Raw genomic sequence first — 18,154 nt, 5'->3', positions numbered from 1 at the left:
TGCAACCTCACCTTGCCTGCTGGGCCCTCCCAGCTCTGCAGACTCAGCAAAATATCCCTAAGATCTTTTCACGAAGGGAGCGCTCAGATCCCTCTCTGCTTTCGCCAGTCCCCGGACTCTGGACCAAAAGGTCAGAGAGAACTGGCCCTGTGGGCCCCAGAGAATTGGCTCCTGCTTCTGACTCTAAACATCCACCCATGCAAACCTGCCACGGAGAACTCACCTGCTGAGCCCCTCAACAGGACTGCAGGTCCAGGCCATGGACACCCAAAGAACCAGAGCCTGGTAGCTGGCCAGGGGCAGTCTCTCCTCTCTCCTGGGGTCCTCCTCGCCTGCCTTTTCTGACACCAGCACTCCTCCCACTGCCCCTCCAGAAAGACAGCGGGGAAGGGAGCCGGGTGACCAGGGCATGCCTGGTTTACATTAATGAGATACACTGAGGGTAATCCAGCCATGGAGGCAGCCTACAAAAGGAGGTGATCGCGGGCGGCCAGGAGCAGAGCGGCTCAGGTAATTGGTTTATCTATCTGGAAGCAGGGGGAGCAATCTCAGCACAGACAGACTAGCAGTAAAGTCTCTTCCTTAAGGCTATTTCCTTTGTCTTTTCAATTGCTTGCACATCCATGTGAGAGAGGGAGAGAGTGTTAAAGAGAGAGGGAGAGGGAGAAATGTTAATTTGTGAATTAATGGCTTTTCTCAGCGGAATTGTAAATTCAAATGTCACCTCACACGGTGACACCACGGCTGGTCTGCTGAAGAAGCAATGATAAGATCCCCCACCTCCCTCGGTGCCCCTCCCTCCCTAAAGATAGCTGCGGAGTGGAACATGCTACTTTTAATTTGCAATAACAACACAACAGAGGTATGCAGTAATGACTGCCTTCTTCTCCCCTCCTCCTGGCTTCCTGCCCCCCCCAGTCCAGTTGGCTCCCCACTTCCTCCCTCCCACCCCTGTGCTCTTCTGAAACAACACCTCACCTCACCCTGGCTCACCCCCCCGACCCCACCCCACCCCACCCAGGCCCTGATCACATGGGGGGGTGTGCCTTTGGAATTGACGATGCTGCAACCCTCTCTTCTCCTTCAATAATCAGGGAATTAATGACCCTGAAGTTAAAGTGAGGCTGATACCGAGGCCCTGCCCAGCGTTGGGAAAAAGCCTTCATTGTTTTCAAGCAGGAGGCGGGCAGCAGTGAGGGAGATTCATGGATGGAGATTGAATATGCAATTTTCTTTCACCTTGCCAAGAGCTGCCCCTGGGCTGTGCCTGGCCTAAATTTTTCCTTTTACCATCTCTGCCTTATCCGGCCCTCCCACCTCCCTTCCATTCTTTCCAGAAAATTACCTTCAAAATTGATTTCCACTTTTACAAACAAATATAATGGGAACACAGGAAAAAACTTGGGCCGTGATGAATTAGGGCTGTCAGGTGCTTCCAGGTCTCCTTTGCTTTTGTTTTACTACCCGATCTGCTCTTTGTTTTTCCAAGGGCTGGAAAAAGTGCCCCCATCCACTGAGGGCCTGACCCTCCAGGCCACCAGGTCCTCAGCCCCCAAATCCAGCAGGGCCCAAGGCGGAAGTGAGCCAGGCCCTGAGACTCCATTAGCCTTGCGGTTTCCAGTGGAAGCCTGGGCCACCTCCTCCTAGTCAGCTTTCTGACCCTTAGGAACCCACTCACTGAAGAGTCTCTAACCGCCTCCCCAGCTCTCTCCCCTGGCCCCCGCACCAGGTTCCCTCTGGCCCCCATACCTCTTAAAGTCCAGACCAGATGCAAACCTCCACCTCCTCTAATGTGGGCAGGATCAGTGTATACCTCGACTAGAGCAAATAAGAGACAGACAGACACTGAGAGATCGCGAAAGGCAGGCAGGTCGAAGACCAGAGGTAAATCCAGAGACTGGGAGACCAGGCTCTTCTGTGAGGGTCTCCAGCCTCAGTCTCCCTTGTGGTGGGGCCCAGGCCCCCCTGGAGGCAGGACCAGGACAGACTATCCTTTTGCCAACAGGTTAATGCTGACATGGGCCTTTGGGCAAAACTCTACATGCACATCTGTATCTCAAGACCAGGCAGCCGAGCACACCCAGGCCTGGTTCAGGACTCTCCCTACCCCCGGCGCTGGTGACACGGACACGGTTGTGCGCCTGCTCACATCTGATCATCTCTCTGCCGGTATGCACTACCCATAAAACTGTGTGCCTGCCCAATGCATGGCATTCCATGTCCCCTTTCACCCAAAGGTATCAGAAAGGTAGAAAACACACAATACCCACATTTGCATAAACCATGTGAGAAAGCACCTATATGTCCACAAATCAAACACACATTTCCCAAGGTAAATAAATAAATGTGTATGTGGGGGCAGAAATACACAGCAATGGATGGAGGGATGGAAGACTCCATGTTGGAGAAGAGGAGGTCCTGGGTTTATTTACACACATCTGAAATGCCTTTGGAGGTTAATAAGAGATGACATGTGGCCCAAGTGGATGGCCACAGAGCAAATGTGAAAACAGAGATGGACAGAGGTCCTCCCGGTTACACAAGGAGGCTGACATCTTTCCTTGGCTGCCCTGGTCCCATCCAGGTCGGCTTATCCAGTATCAGCTTTCCTAGGCTGCTCTGTTTAAAAGGAACCACACCAAAATGAGGGTGCTGGTACCCACAAAGTTTCCTTCTGACACAACTTCATTTCCCCTTGAAACATAAACCTGCCAATGATGCCTTCCTCCCCAGACACACAGTGAGCCATCTTCGAAGATGGAGTTGGCTCAGCTCCATGTCCGTGATCTTGTGTAGTCCTCTCCACGGTCTCTGTGAAGTCAGTGTTGTCACTATCTCCATTTTACAGAGGAGAAGACTGAGCTGATGAAGGTTAAGAGGCTTGTCCAAGGCACTATGATGGCAAACCCAGCTGCGCTTCCCTCCAGAGCCCTTCCCTACTGAGTCACATTGCCCAGCCCAGCCCAGCCCGGGACTGCCTGCTGGCCTCTCCACCGAATCCTCCTTCTGCATGGAGGCCTTTGTAGCCTTCTCTTGCTTGAAGCCTGGGATCCTAGATGGGGCAGGAGCTGCTCCTTCCTACAGCGTAATCCCCTCATCTGCTCCAAGTCAAACCCCAGCAACACATGAGGGACTTCAAGGAGGGAAACTAAGGAAATCGCTTCTCACAGCTATGGCTTCAGCCAAAGTGGAAGGGAGCTATTAAAGGCAGTGACAGGGTTTGGCTGTTTGCAGCCATGCAACCTGCCTTGCCTGCAAACGTACAACTGCACTGCCTTGGCACTCATCAACTGCACAATTCATTGTGCACCTAATTAATGGAAGGCAGAATCACAGCCCCCTGCAATCCCATGCATCAAAGGATGATACCAACACACTTCCCCTCGCACAGATCTAAAGACTCACACCATATGACTTCATTTGGATTTTTGGACAAGTTATGTAATTGTTCTGGGCTTCAACACCACTGATGGATGGCAATGCTTTAAACCATGGCCAAAAGCAACTGGGTGAAGGCAAAGGACTTTAGTCCTGAAAAAATACAAGAGTCCCTATCCTGCAGTCACATCGGCCAGCTCATGCAACGTTTGGTGACGCTGTGTCCCGAAAAAGGACTCTAACATACCCACCCATAATGAGAGCCAAGAAGATTTCAGGAAGATACTGAATGGGGATCTACCTTCTCAGACGGATGGACGGCCTGTCTGCCAGGTGCTTTATGACATAACTTCCCCATCTATCGCTGGTCTGTCTACCTGTCTCATTCCAGGATCTTCTGGACTCTTGGGGGGAGGGGGGAGGGTCAAAGTTTCTTGACTAGCACCTTTTTCAAAGGAAAAGTCTGGAGATTTTTCCGTTCTTCCAAAGGCCAGGGCATGAGAGGGCGTCTCAGGCAGGCTCACAGTCACTGTTGGTTTCCTTTCTCCCCAGAGTCACAGCTGATCGGTCCTTTACTAATGTCCCCACAGATCTGATTGCTGCAGATACTAATAACACTGTCCATATTCGGAGTGCCAATGCCAATAATGTTCTGGGTATTATCACTGTGAACACCAATAACTACTGCTGAGATTGTCTCCAATAATGCCAGCACACGCTGCAGCCATTGTCCTCGCTAATGCCCACCACTGTGACATTGTTAGAGCTAAAGAATAAGCCACACTGTACCCATAGGCAGGAGCAGGAGTGGCTTCCTTGAGGACAGAGACACTCACAGCTGGCCCCTGGGCTATGACACTGCCAGGGAGATGCCCCCCATGTGTGGGGCCAAAATCAAGCTGGCCTGGCAGGGGGCACAGGGCCCTCCAGTAGGAGACCTGCCCCTCCACTCCCTCAAGGTCTAGTGCCTTGATGTGCACCCTTGTTCCCATCCCAGCCCCCCTCAGGTCCCTGGGACAGCTCTCTCTTTCGCCTGCAGTGCCGTCGGCCCGGGAGCTGAAGGACACACCTGGGTGTCTATGCAGCCCATGCCCGAGGCTGCCTCCTGCGCCCGGCCTGCCAGCCGCTGTGCTACCTTGGCCTGACTGCAGAGTTGGGCTACATCATCTTGACACTTAATTATCTCCCCTGTTCTTAATCATCTGAGCTGCTCCCTAATGCAAACTGGGCCTGGCTGCTTGGAGGTGCCCTGAGTTGGGGGAGGGGGCGGGCTGTGGAGGGTCTGTCTTTCCTGTCCTCTCCCTTCCCACCTGGTCCGATGGATCAAGTGCATGGATCATGTGTGGGGTGTGTGTGTGTGTGTGTGTGTGTGTGTGTGTGTGTGTTGGCACAGGGTGGTCAGGGAGAACTGGCTTTCCTCATAGGCTCTGGCCTCCACAAGGGAATGGTCAGCTCCATCTGGCCTGGGGTTGGTCAGAAGGAGGGGTGAGTCAAGGCAAAAGAACCTCCCCCCTCCCCAAAAGAGAAGCAGGGTCTCTGATCCTTCTTGCCACTGAGCTAGGCCTCGGGGTAAGTATTTATGCAGTAAGAGTAAATTTAGAGATTGACATTACCTCTCACCTAGAATTCAACTGCTTCCTGAGGTATCTCCCCACTGCCATCGCTACCACCATGCTGGAGGAGGGCCTCCCCAAACCCAGCCCTGCTCTTGTGCCCTTTCTGATCAGACACTTTTGGTGGCTTCTCATGTCTGCAGGCAAAAGTCCTGTCTTGGCCGGCTCTCCTAGACTCATAACCCCTCCACTTAGCCCTACCTCCATGACTTCCCCTCAGGCCCTTTCATCCCAGCCAAAGCACCCCTGTTTTTTCCACACAGTACCTTCTGGCCACAAGGCCCAGTCTGTCCCATAGAACTTCAACTACTATTGTCTTTGAACCATGCCCCTCGTCCATCCCTCAGGCCCCTCCTCAGAGAGCAGCCCTTTCTGGGGGTTCACTCCTTCCTCTCTCTGAGTTCCCACGGCCTGCAGCCCAGACCTCCATCACAACACAGATGGGCCTTTCTGCTCTCTGGGCTCATGTGTTTTATACGCCCCACTAGACTATAAGCTCCCTAAGGACAAGAATCATATTTTGTTCTGCTCTGGGAACCTAGAGCACCAAGCCTTTCTTATGAGTGATGCCCAGAAAAGGTTCACTGAATTGAATTGACTTGAAACAATGAATCTGATCAATTGCTCAGAGAGGAGGGCACTCTGTTCTGCCGACCTGCAGTGGCCACAGCCTCAGGCCAGTGTTTCTCTATCTCTAGCCTCCTTCCTTGACCTACAGGAGTCCAGGAAGCAGTGGACATGCTTGACCCCAACTTCAGACCAGTGGGGAGGAGTCCAAAGGGGGTCCTGTGGCCTCCCCCAGCCCCCTGGTTGTTTCACAAGTGCTAGGGGTTTAAAGGAGAAATCCTCAGGGTCTGAGGCAGAATCTTCCAGATTACTCAGGGTGCTGGGGAGCTTGGCAAAGACCCGAGTATGGGGAACCCCCAGGGAGAACTGAGATGCAGGCCCTTTCACACAGCCGCCCCCTGCCCATCAGTGGCTATTGCCAAAACAACCACAATGAAATTTAGTGAGTGGCAAAGGCCGTGGCAGCCAAATGTGTTTGGATATTTTGGAAGAAGGAGAAATAGAGCCAGACAAGCTGTTTTCCTGTGAAACGAGGCCATTAGGGCTTCTGGAAGGAGGCCAGACCCAGGTCATCACTGTCTTGCCAGACCCAGGCCTCTCCTACACGCTGTCCCTTTCTGCTGGAGTCCTGGGCTCTCACACTCTCTTTTCCCCTAGCCTGGGCCTAGGGGATCTCAGCTTTGTCTCCTTTCTCTGTTCCTCACCCTCTAGAGCTGTCCCAATCAAGGGCTTGTCTATGCTTGGGATGACCACAAGATTTATTGTCCAAATAGGACATTTTTGAGAGAAAAAGGAGATGCTGACTGGCCAAGATGCAGAGACAAAGGCATAAATTGGGACTGTCTGGACGAATGGGATATATGGTCCCCCACCTATATTCACATTTAGAGGGTTCTATTTCATGGGAGATACCCTTAAAAGTACACCCTCTCTAGACCAGGAAGTTACTGCCTCCCCAGCAGGGATGGTAAGATCAGGGCAGGAAGCAGGCTCCAGACACTGGTGTCTCCCTTTGTCTGGGCCTGCCAGCCCTGTGCCCTGGCCTCATGCATCAAAAGAGAACCAGATGGTCACCAAGGGACCCTTAATGTCACATTTGAAAAACACTTTCTCCCAAGCTCATCACCACCACTCTCTCCTCTGATTTTCTTTCCCTGTTTCTCCTCCTCTTCATCCCTCTCACTCCATAACTCCCTGCCCAACAGCTAGCTACCCCCAAGGAATTACAGGGAATGAGGGGAAGGGCCAGAGAGGAGCCTTGGGGGTGTCTTCTCCCACAGCAAAGAGCAGAGAGGGCCCATGCCCAGCTCCCCTAGTGGTTTGAATCGGCACAGGGTCAACATGTTACAGAGAAAGGGCAGTAGGGTCAGCTGCACGTGACATCACTCCCCCATTTCCTGATGGGTTGAGATCAGGGGAGAACAAGTCAGCTTAGCTTTTCATCCCCAGGTCAGAAACCAGCTGTCCCCTAACCTCCAAAACCTTCCCATGGTCCATGGTCCCTGCTTTTCCTCCTGGCATCCCACAGGGATGTTTAGGGTGAATCCCAGTGGAAGGTGAAGCAGTCGGGGCTGCTGAGCAGATGGTGAGGCTGACGGCCCCACCAACAGCCTGCCTCCCTCTCTCCAGGAGCCAGCAGGGTAGTGGAGGGACCTGGGCTTTGCTACTAAAAGTGATCTCACAGCAGAGCAGCTGTGAAGCCGGGCCGAAACCGGAGCTCTGAGTCCAAGGACAAAGCATAACAGCGGAAGCCAAGCCTCTTCCCTCCTCCCTACCTTCATCACGTTTCCTCTTCTCGCCGTTGGAGCGAGGGATCCCCAGGATCCCATTGATGGAGTAGGATCCCACTGGATCATTGGAGGCGCTGGAAACAGGAGGGGAGGCCGTGCTGGGAACTGGACGGGAAGAAGGAAGAAATACCATCAGGATAGTGGTTGTGATCGAAGGCCAAAGCCCCAAGGCTGGGGGCAGAGAGAGGGGGAGGGAATGAGTGGGGATGGGGAGCCCATAGTCTCCTTTCTCTGAGATTTAAGGGGGAACAAGTTGCTGCATACAATTCAGGCTCTTCACTGCTGTCCACCCTGGGCTTAGTGGGGACCAGTCAACCCAGGCCTTCTCTGCAGACCTGAAGATTTCACTCACTCACTGTAGGTTGAACCAACTCTTGAGGATGAATGGAAACAGCAAAGCAGACTCAACCTAGAAAGTGGTTCAGGGGTCCTGAGAGAGCACAACTCCTTCTTGCATAGCTCCTTCTTGCACAGCTCTTCCCCAGATCCCTGGGGCTGGGCAAATTCGTTTAAACAAGTCCCAGCCCATTGTTTCTAGTCTTCTAGGCAAAGTCTTTCCCAGTCCTGATTTAGAGTCTGTGGCTTTCTAAGATCTCTCTGCTTCTCTTAGAGACACATGAATGGGCCTGATATTCCCCAGAGGTATGAAGCTCTTCACTCCCACCTGTTGCTTCTGGTTTTGAAATCACCTGAGAAGTTCCTAATTTCCCCTTCAGGGCACAGAGTAGTGAACACTTTCACTCTGCAGTGATCAACTCAGGTACAGGTCGATCCAACCCTCCCCCCAGCACACGCTGTAACCCAGGTCTAGCAAACAGGGTTCCTGCCAACTCCCGGAGGGCTGGGACCAGCCCTTTCTACTTTCTGCTGGTCCAGAGATAGGGCACAGCTGCCAAGAGGGACAGCAGGAGAAGTTTAGCCACAACCCAGTCCCTCGAGATCTCACCTATGGCTTCAGCAGCACTGAGCGCCCTTGGGTCAAAGGGAAGACAGTGTGTGGGAGGGAGGGAGGCGGGTGTTGGCAGGTGCTCTGGTGGGACTGGTCATGTCTGTGCAAGGCTGTGAGCAAGGGTCAATAAATGAGGGGGCTGGAGAGGGGCAGAGAGTTATGGCAGATGAGAGAAAGAGATAAAGACATCAAGAGAGATGAACTGAGAGGAGAGAAGCCATGAGGAGGGAGGGAGACAGACAGAGGAAGAGGTAAGGGCCACCTGGACAGAGAGGAGAGGAAAGGGAAAGGCAGAAGGGGAAGGAAGAGGAGAGAAGGCAGAGGAGGAGAGAGGAGAGGAGAAGAATCTTAAAAATTAACAAAGCAAAAATGGAGTAAGTAAGTAGATATGAAAGAGAGAAGGAGCAGGAGGAGAATGGGAAGGAGAAGGAAAGTTAGAGGAAAAGGAGGGAGAGAGACAGATGCACAGACTGATAAAGGCAAGAAGATGTGGGCAGGAGGCAGAGCACAGTCCTTGTGAGCTGGTCTCTCAGGCAGATCCTGCACCTCTAGGAACCCAGAGAGAGCGCAGGCCTTCGACCTCAGACAGTGTGCATTCCCCAGGGCTAGAGCTGCACTGCCCAGCTCTCAGGGGGTCCAGCATCCCCCATTCCCTAAGTCCTCTTACCAATGGTGTGGCCAGGGGCAGTCACTCCAGTCCCGGCTCCATCCGGCGTTGGGTGGAAAGGCTGCTGAACTTTGGTCCGGATGATCCTGCAACAGCATCACCAACAGCATCACATGTCACATGCCCTTTGATGCCCTGGCCACCTCCAGCCAAGCCCTACAGAGACGGCTCCCCCAAGCTCCCTAGCTCCCTCCTCCCTCAGCTGCTCTCTGCACCCCTGCCCTCCCTGACTGCTGCAAGGCAGGAGCTTGCCCTCCCGTTGGCTCTGCAGATCCAAGTTCAGCGCATCCCTGGGCGGAGGCAGTCTGCATTCTGTCCTGCTGTGTATCGACCAGATTGCCGTTTGACTTCTGGTAGCAAAGATCAGGGTAGAGGAGCGAGCAGACCACAGCATCCTTCCCTTTTCCGGGAGCAGGGGCTGGCCTGGTGACTCGCTGCCCACCCTTCCCTTCTGGAGATCATTTTGGAGCTGGCTTTCCTATTGGGACTGTATCACAGTCCTCCAGAGTCGGGGAGGGGTGAGATCTCCCCATTTCCTGAGCTAAAGACAGAGTCAAGGAAGTGCTGGGTCACAGTAACCCTTTCGTCTCCAGGATTCCAGTACAGCACACAGTCCCTCTGTCAGGCCCTGAGCGACTCCTTGAACCACTTAGTGCTTTCACACCCTGCAAAGCCCTGTTGCTGCCCAGCTCGCTGGCACGCTGGCTTCCTTCCCAGAGGCCTTACTTGAATCTCAGCTTCTTTACCAGACTGGGTGAAGAGACTGGTGCCTTCCCCATGCACTCTAGGTGAGGGTGGGGGAGAGGGCTCCAAATCAAACATTGCAGGGCTGAGGACTGTCAGTGATCCAAGGGCCCAGGGCTCAGGGATGCAAAAGACCAACCCTAGGGCCAGCATCGAGGAACATTTCCCTCTACCCACTGGTCCATCAGGTGCCCATGGAAGCCACTTTCCTGAAGGCAAGGCCCCCTCCCCGCAGAGAGGTGTGTGAGCCAAGTTCATCTCAACCAGCCAGGTGAGTCACAGCTGTGCATGGACTGGGACACTCGCAGGTGGCCGAGATAAGGTCTCTGCCTCCTAGGACTGGTAATGAAATTGGGTAGGGAGGTCACACCTTGAGAAACCTAAGTCACCCCGAGGGAGGGAGCAGGCAGTAAGTACCAGGAAGATGCAGGAGAGGAGTCACCTGCCTTGTGTGGGGCAGAGGAAGGGGAATGGGAAAAAAGTCATTGAGGAGGTGGAATTTGGAATTTGATGTAGAGCCTCCAAGCAGTGTAAGGCTGAATACACACACACACACACACACACACACACACACACACACACACACACACGAGCCAAAGGCACGGAGGATAGCAGAAAAGTCCCTGGGTCGCATGTCTAAAGTCTTGATTCTGCCATTAATTGGCCACATAGCCTTGGCCTCATCATTCTCCTTCCAGGCCTCAGTTTCTTCAGTTATAAATAAAGAGGATAGATGACAGGCTCTTTAAGTCTCTTTCCCCAGTAAAAAGTAGCATGCTCTTAACATGAACAAAGAAGCAGGAGAGAGGAGGTTATAAGCTGGAGGAGGGTGAAAGAAAAGCAAAGGAGGGAGCACGGGGTGAGGGGGTAACGCCTATCCAGGAATGCTGGAGGGATGTAAGGGACTAAGAGGCAATAAGGCTGAAAAGCTGGAAGTAATGATGATACTAGTGATTTTTCTATTTACTGAGTGTCTACTATGTGCCCTTATTACTGTACATATAAAATTTTTAATTCTCATAGCAATCTTTAAAGCAATACTATTATCCTCATTTTGCAGACTTAAAGTCAAAACTCAAAGAGGTTAAGGAGCTTACTGAAGATTACACTGTCAGCTAGGGCAGAGGTAGAATTCAGTCTCTAAAATGTGTATTTTTCATTACGTTGTCAGACTTCCCCCAGTATATAGGAACCAGGTTTACAGAGTCTTAAGCCATGAGTGATTTCTAAACTAAAGGAGACAGGTACAAACCAATGCAGGTAAAGCAACAGACAGGCACAAGGCCGTAAGGGGCTGGTCTCAGACAAGAGAAGGAAGGGGGTGGGGAAGGGAATTCGCTGGTGGTCCAGGGGTTAGGACTCAGTGCTTCCACTGCTGAGGGCTCGGGTTCAATCCCTGGTCAAGAAACTAAGATCCCACAAGCCACTCAGGGTGCCCCTCTCCCCAAAAAATGAGACAGAGAGAAGGAAGAATTTTCAAGACATAATGAAGGCAAAATGGCCAGGATTTGGCAACTAACTGGAGTCAACCTTGACTCCACTAGTCTGTGGCTCTAAAACCACAGTGGTGTGTAGCTGGAAGGCTGATGGTTTGTCCAGCTCTCAGGAAGAGGAACACAGCATGGTGACTGGCTGGTCCTTGACACGCATCATTTGAGGAAGCAGATGAGTGCCCAGGTGGAAGATTGTTCACTAGCCAGCACAGCAGATACAGATTCAGGAGACTGTCAAAGAAGGGCGTGTTGGTTGGGATGAGAGGCCTAAGGAGGAGACCCTGGAGGACATCTAACAAAGGCTAAGAAAAAGAACCTGACCTTGCTCAGTGCTCAGAATTGGTCGTATAGGAAATGGCAGAACCAGGATCAGGTAGTGTTAGCCAAGTCAACAGAGAAGAACATTTCCAGAAGGAGAACATAACCCACAGCATCCATGATGACACCATCCATGGTGACATAAAGTTTGAAGGGAACTGGAAATAAGAAGAGGCACAGATTTGGGAATTTTGGATGACCACTAATGACCTTGTGAGAGTGGTCTCAACAAAGCAACGGAGGCAGAAGCCAGACAGAAAGAGGTTAGGGAGTGGAACAGGAGAAGAGGGAGGCAGTGAAACAGATCATAGATTCAGAAGTTTGTAGAAAAGGAGAGAGATGTGTGGAAGCTGAAGAAGGCAGGTGAGTGGAGGGAAGCCTGTTCAGGGCAGGAAGGACCTGGACATGTTTGTAGGCCAAGGAGAAAGAACTGATGAAGAGGGAGAGGTTGAAGTTGCTGGAGAGAATGTGGATGACCACAGACAAGGTAGAAGAAGGAGAGAACAGAATGGAGGGCACAGGGAGGAGGCAGCAAGAAAAGGCATGTGGTGATGTGGCCCAGAGTTTCTGGGTTTGGAGCATGATCACGATGGGAAAGACCGACAATCGCTAAGGGCACTGTAGTCTGGTCTACAGGAGAAGTCTAAAGGCTGAGCAACTCAGAGCAGCTGCTCCTAATTCACTGCAGCAAAAAGTTTCTGGGGTCTCAGGGGGCCGGTGAGTGGCTCTGATTTGAGGGCTGATGAGCTCTGGACAGAGGGAGCCCCCAGACTGAGGCTGGGTGAGACAGACAACTGGGTGGCCTCATGCAGCTGCTGTCTTTGTTACCCAGAGCCTCTGACCCCTGGGGCACTGGTACAGATTTAGCTGAGGCAGCAAGTGATGGAAAATCACTACTTCCTGACAGCAGCTTGGTGCGGCACAGGAGAGGTGCTGGGCAGGATGCCTGCTGTGACTTACTAATGCTCTTGGTGTCTATCCATGCCCCCCAGGCAGTGGACACTCACCAGTCCCCAAAGCTGAATCTCAGAATTTAAGAACCAGGACTGTGGAAACCCAATGGCCATCCATCGCCCTCCTGCATTCCATACACAACCCAATGACTCATGGGAATATCTCTAAGGGTTAAATGGATAAAGAGGTTGCTTTGTGTGACTGTCTGACACTATTTCCCTCTGTTTCTCCTCCTGTTCCTTCAATTCTTTTTCATTTTTGGCCCCATAAGACAGCCAAACACATCTGTAGCGCCCACAGCTCCAGGCAGAGTTGGCCTGAAAAGTCAAGTTCCCACACATGCATCCTTAGAGGATACAGTCAGGAGCCCTGAGCACATTTACTGGGGGCCCGGAGGTGCCATTTCCTGTTTCCACAGAAAGCCTGCCTGCCAGGGTACCTGCTCTCCACTTCTCCTCCAGGCACACTTTCCTTGACAGGTGTGTTCTTTCTCCCCCACCTTCCAGGGAACCTCCTGGACTTTGCCTTGGCTTAACTCAGGGCCTGCAAGTACCCAGCATCTCACACTCATGAGGCTGTGAGCAAAGCAAAGGGGAGTAGAGGGTGGGCTCCGGGCTCAGTCTGCCTGAGCCTGAGTCCCAGTTCTGTTACTTATTGTCCGTGGAATGAATCCCTGGTGTTTCTTATTCTCTCATCTGTAAAACAAGATAATACTATCTACCTCATAGGACTGCTGTGGGGGTTAAATAGGATAATTCATGTAAAATGATTAGTGTGATGCTAGGCTCAATAAATGCTAACTATAACTGTAACTACTACTACTATTATTTCTGTGGGTGACCCCCAAGCCAGGCTGCTCTCTATGGAGGGGCTAAACCAGGTGTAGGCGAGGAGGCCACTCAGGCCCATCTGCCCCAGCCTGGTCAACGCAGCTGCTTCCAGGACCCCAGGAGGTGCTCTGAGAAGACAGGAAACAGGAGCAGCAGGTGTCAAGCCTGACCCAACAAGAGATGCATCAGAGACTCTTGGGAAGACAGACTGGGGGCCCTGCCTGGCAGCACTGGGAAGGGGCCATCGCCAGTAGGAGCAGCAGTTCCCTCAGGACCCACAGATGCCAGGGGGTTGTGGTAGAGCTTTGGAGTAAAGGAGGACAAGGCAGGTGAAGTCACTCCCTCTTTGGTTAAATTCCCAGGAGTTCTCCACTCCCGGCCATGCTGGAGATCCAGAGTCTCATGAGGGGGAACTTCCCTGGTGGTCCAATGATTAGGACTCTGTGCTTCCACTGTTGGGAGCATGGGTTCAATCCCTGGTTGGGGAACTAAGATCCTGCATACCCTGCAGTTACGGCCTAAATAAACAAACAAATTTAAAACCAAACCAAACCAAATAAAAAAAACTCCAATCTCAACTGCTCTGTGAGTTAGCATGAAATCAGGTAATGAGGCTCCCATTAACAGTTTGTTAAACTCATGAAGAAAGAAAGACACTCTCAACTCTAAGAAAGCGCTAGGGGGGATTCTTCACTCCTGATTTTCTTCCTCCTCCTTCCTCTGCATTTCATTCTCTCTCTCCCCTTCTCTATGTCTGTCCGTCTGTCTCTTCGCACCCTGAAGTCCCACTGTGGCTGTGTGAGCTTATTGATTCCTGGGAGCTGGGGGAAAGTGGGAGGCAGGGCTGGGGTGCAGGCTCGGGGATGGAAATGGAAGGCTATAAATTATTTGTGACAGGAAAGCAATAGTGGCAGAGTGCTGAGCACAAGTCCTGTGTCACTATTAGATTCCTTTTAGCCTGATGACACTGTAAAAAAGGTTAAGTGTCTGCTGGAATCGTACACCTGGGGGGCCGGGGCAGCCTGGGAGCAGAACAAGCCACTGAGAGCAGGTATATCAATTCTCCAGGCCAATAATATTCCTCTCATTGATCGCCACGCAAAGTTCAAAAATCTCATTACAGCCAGGCAGACTGGGAACTTTTTACAAATCAATAGAATGATATAATGTATGTATACTTAGTACAAATGTATCTATTCATCTATCCATCCATCCACGGTCAGCCTCAGGGTTTCCAAGTTAACCTACCCATCATATTATGTTATGTTATGTATGATATTATATTGCATTATATTATATGATAATAAATGGTGTGCAAAAACTCCCCCTGAGGTGGAGACAAGAAGAGGCCCTATTAGCATTGAGGTGACCTCAGACAGCTCACCTTGGAGGGAGTCAGGTGGCAGCATTTACAGGGCTGGGCTGCTCAGGATTTCTGGGAGCAGTGCTTCCTTAGCAGAGACTCCAGTAATAAAAACCTACTGTTTACTGAGTATTTACTACGAGCTAAATCCAGGTGGCTCAGTGGTAAAGAACCCGTCTGCCAATGCAGGAGACGTGGGTTCAATCCCTGGGTCGGGAAGTTCTCCTGGATAAGGAAATGGTGACCCACTCCAGTATTCTTCCCTGGAAAATCCCATGGACAGAGAAAGCTAGAGGACTACAGTCCACGTGGTCACAAAGAGTTGGACACGAATGAGCGACTAAACACCAAAAAACAATGTTCTAAGGGCTTAAAACAAACAGTTCATTTAATCCTCACAACAACACATTTTGCATATAAGGCATATTATAACTCGCCTAAAGTTACCTATTTAAGAAATGGAAAATCTGGGGTTTTAATTCAGGCCGACTAACCCCAAGGCCCCTACCCTTAACCGTGAAACCATACTGCCTCCAGAAAAGAGATACCCCAAAGCCCAGAATCCAAACTCCAGGATTCTATGGTTCTATTCTCTTGTTCTATTGTGTTTTGAGAAACAAAGGATAAGGGACTCCCTGGGATTCAGCATTCCTTTCTATAAAATGGGAGTACAACACCTGCTAGAACCAGCTGCTGACAGCATGATACACACATGGGACCTCCAAGCATGTCCCCACAAAATCCTGCCCGGCTACCTTAGAACAGACTGCTTTCTCCACTTTGAAAGTACTTCTTAGTAGAACCACAGGTTGGCCCATGGCCTGGTCATATAGCTGATTTGCTGAAAGAGTCTTTGGGGCAAGAAGTCAAGTATTAACATGCATGTGTTGTGTACATATACAAATGAGTTTCAGTTGCCTACTTCTAGAGGTTTGCAGAAAATGTTTCATCTCTGGTATGGGGAAAGTCTTTCCTGATTGAGTAAATCAAAGGAACTCCAAGGTAGAGAATGTTTCAGACTAGCTGGCCCCACTGATTATTAAGAAAATGATGGTGGGAGGGGCCTCTACCAGTGACTTTGAGCTGCCTGGGTATTACAGGCTGGATCATTCAAGAGGACAAAATATTTGCTTCAGCAAAGGGTATTTTGCCCAACGAATGGAGGTAATTGCTTTAACTCAGGCCTTTGAGAGCTGCCTTCAGCAGTCAGGAGTCCCTGGCTCTGCCCTGAGGCAAATCAGAGCTACAAAAACAGCTGGAGACTTTTCATGGCAGAACCTCAACTGAGATCTCATAGATTATTCAGGAAAATTTTGCCCTTCTCCAGAACAGTTCCTACCTTTTCCTACTCCTGAGAACTCTAAGGAACTGACATTCTCCGCTCTGTACATCCCAGGAACTGAAGAACTGAAATTCATCCCCTCCTCCCCACAGGCACCGAAAGCAGACAGTAGCCACCCAGCCCTCCCCATGGGTAGCCGGGAAGTCCTTCACATGAACTCTCTTTTCCTAGGCTCAGGCTCTACATTTGGTGCAGAGTTTAGAGTTGTTTGCCCACACCCACTCATGGGTGGGTTTCATGCATGCCCCTCAGGTTTCATTTTGGACAACTGACCACATGGCAGGCAGGGTTCTGTGCATGAGTATGGCCCCTGATGAGTGGAACCTAAGGGCAGGCCCTTCGATTCTGGCTGCAGCAGGATATAATTAGAATACACAGGTTTCCCCTAAATGTGTCAAGAGTTTCTGCCTCTTTTGCTACTTCTCAGAGGTCGTAATTCAGCTCCAAGAGATGACAATCCTACCTAAATGCTTACAGAAAGTTGTCCCCAAACTACTGTCCTTGAGCCACTGGCATTAGAATCCCCTGGGGTGCATGTTAACATGCACATCCCTGGAACCTCCTTCAGGCCTTAAGCATCTAGAATTTCTGATGGGAGTGGGCTCAGGAATCTGTATTTGAGCAAATTCTCCAGATTACTCTTAAACTCTCTGATATTTGAGAAACCTAGCTTAAGCCACGGAGAGGGTCATGGCACCCCACTCCAGTACTCTTGCCTGGAAAATCCCACGGACGGAGGAGCCTGGTAGGCTGCAGTCCACGGGGTCTCGAAGAGTCAGACATGACTGAGTGACTTCACTTTCACTTTTTACTTTTATGCCTCGGAGAAGGAAATGGCAACCCACTCCAGTGTTCTTGCCTGGAGAATCCCAGGGATGGGGTCGCACAGAGTCGGACACGACTGAAGTGACTTAGCAGTAGCAGCTTAAGCCAAGGGGTAAGGAAACCATTCTTGAGAGCTGAGAGACTATCTTAGTGATCTGAAGGTTTCTTACTCATATTCTATCAATGCACATCTCCCTCATCAGCTAATCCGGACTCCATCTGACAGTAAACAAAACTCAAGAGGCTATCAGTTCCTCTGTGGAAACAAACAATAAGCCACAAATAAATATAATTCCAAAATAGTTTTTGGTACCTTCCCAGGCTGATGGGTTCCCAGTGGATTGCTTAGATGCAAGGCATACTTTCTGCATCAGTTTAGCTTCCTCAGACTGGCACTGAGGATGATAATCCTTCTACCACGTGTCCCCGGGAGCCCAGGCAAGATACAATTTACCAGGCTAGATGGGCCATGGGGCTGGCCCAAGGGGGCAATAGTGACGGTTTATATGATGAATGGTAAGCATATGGATTGATTTAACTTCAAGATATGCATAGGTTTAAAAATTAAGGGGCAATGTGATTAACTAACCATTTGGAAACCAGTCTGCGGTGCATGCCAAGCTCAGAGCGTGACCAGACTAACTCCTCTCACCACCGGCCATGCCCTCATCTGTCAGGGTTGCCCTGGGCTAGAGTTCGGGTCTACCAGCTGTCCACCGCACAGTCCAGCGGCTACAAGACTGCCTAATGTGATGGTGAAAGGGGTCCCTGTAGACTCGTTGCAGGGACAAGACATCCCTATCCATCCTTCCCAGCTTTCCACGGGCAAGCAGAAGGGAGCCTGGAGAGGAGAGGTCTTCAGCAGCAGCAGCCAACGTGGGACCTGCTAGCTGCTGCTTGGCCTGCCTCTGGCCCCTCCCACCGCTCACCTTCTTACTCCATATTCAATAACAATCCATTGGTCTCTCTGTGCCTGCTCCTGAAAGAATGTGATGTGGCTAAACCCAACTATTGCTTCCTATTACCTATAGGATAAATTTAAAATTCCTCAGCCTGGCCTTCAGAATGTTTCCCGATCTGGCTCCGCTCTGGTTTTCCAACCTATTTCTCTCTGATCCCCTCTTCCACATAGGGTCCAGCACAGAGCTGAAACCTATTTTTTTTGCTTACTCAATCCACAGTGAGTCCTCCCTCTGGACTTTGAGCTCTGTAAGGTCACATGTGACGCCTATTTTTCTCACCATTGTATTTCCCGCACTTAGCAACAGTGCTTGGCATGGTGTAAGTACTTAAAAACTACTTGTTGAATAGCAAGTGAATG

General features: G+C 50.9%; 1 protein-coding gene across 4 annotated transcripts in view; it reads right to left on the bottom strand.

Moving 5' to 3' along the window:
• PAX2 (paired box 2) overlaps positions 1-18,154 on the bottom strand; it is a 79,565-nt gene that overhangs the window by 37,686 nt on the left and 23,725 nt on the right. For all 4 annotated transcript variants that reach the window (XM_020870635.2, XM_070470034.1, XM_070470035.1 and 1 more), the window contains 2 exons: positions 8,965-9,050; positions 7,334-7,453 (listed from right to left, as the gene is read on the bottom strand). In XM_020870635.2, the coding sequence (XP_020726294.2) occupies positions 7,334-7,453; positions 8,965-9,050 (206 nt within the window). The remainder of the gene's footprint in view (positions 1-7,333; positions 7,454-8,964; positions 9,051-18,154) is intronic.

The sequence above is a fragment of the Odocoileus virginianus genome, chromosome 7 (assembly GCF_023699985.2).
Source record: "Odocoileus virginianus isolate 20LAN1187 ecotype Illinois chromosome 7, Ovbor_1.2, whole genome shotgun sequence".
NCBI classification, from domain to species: Eukaryota; Metazoa; Chordata; class Mammalia; order Artiodactyla; family Cervidae; genus Odocoileus; species Odocoileus virginianus.
This window is presented reverse-complemented; position numbering and strand designations above follow the sequence as displayed.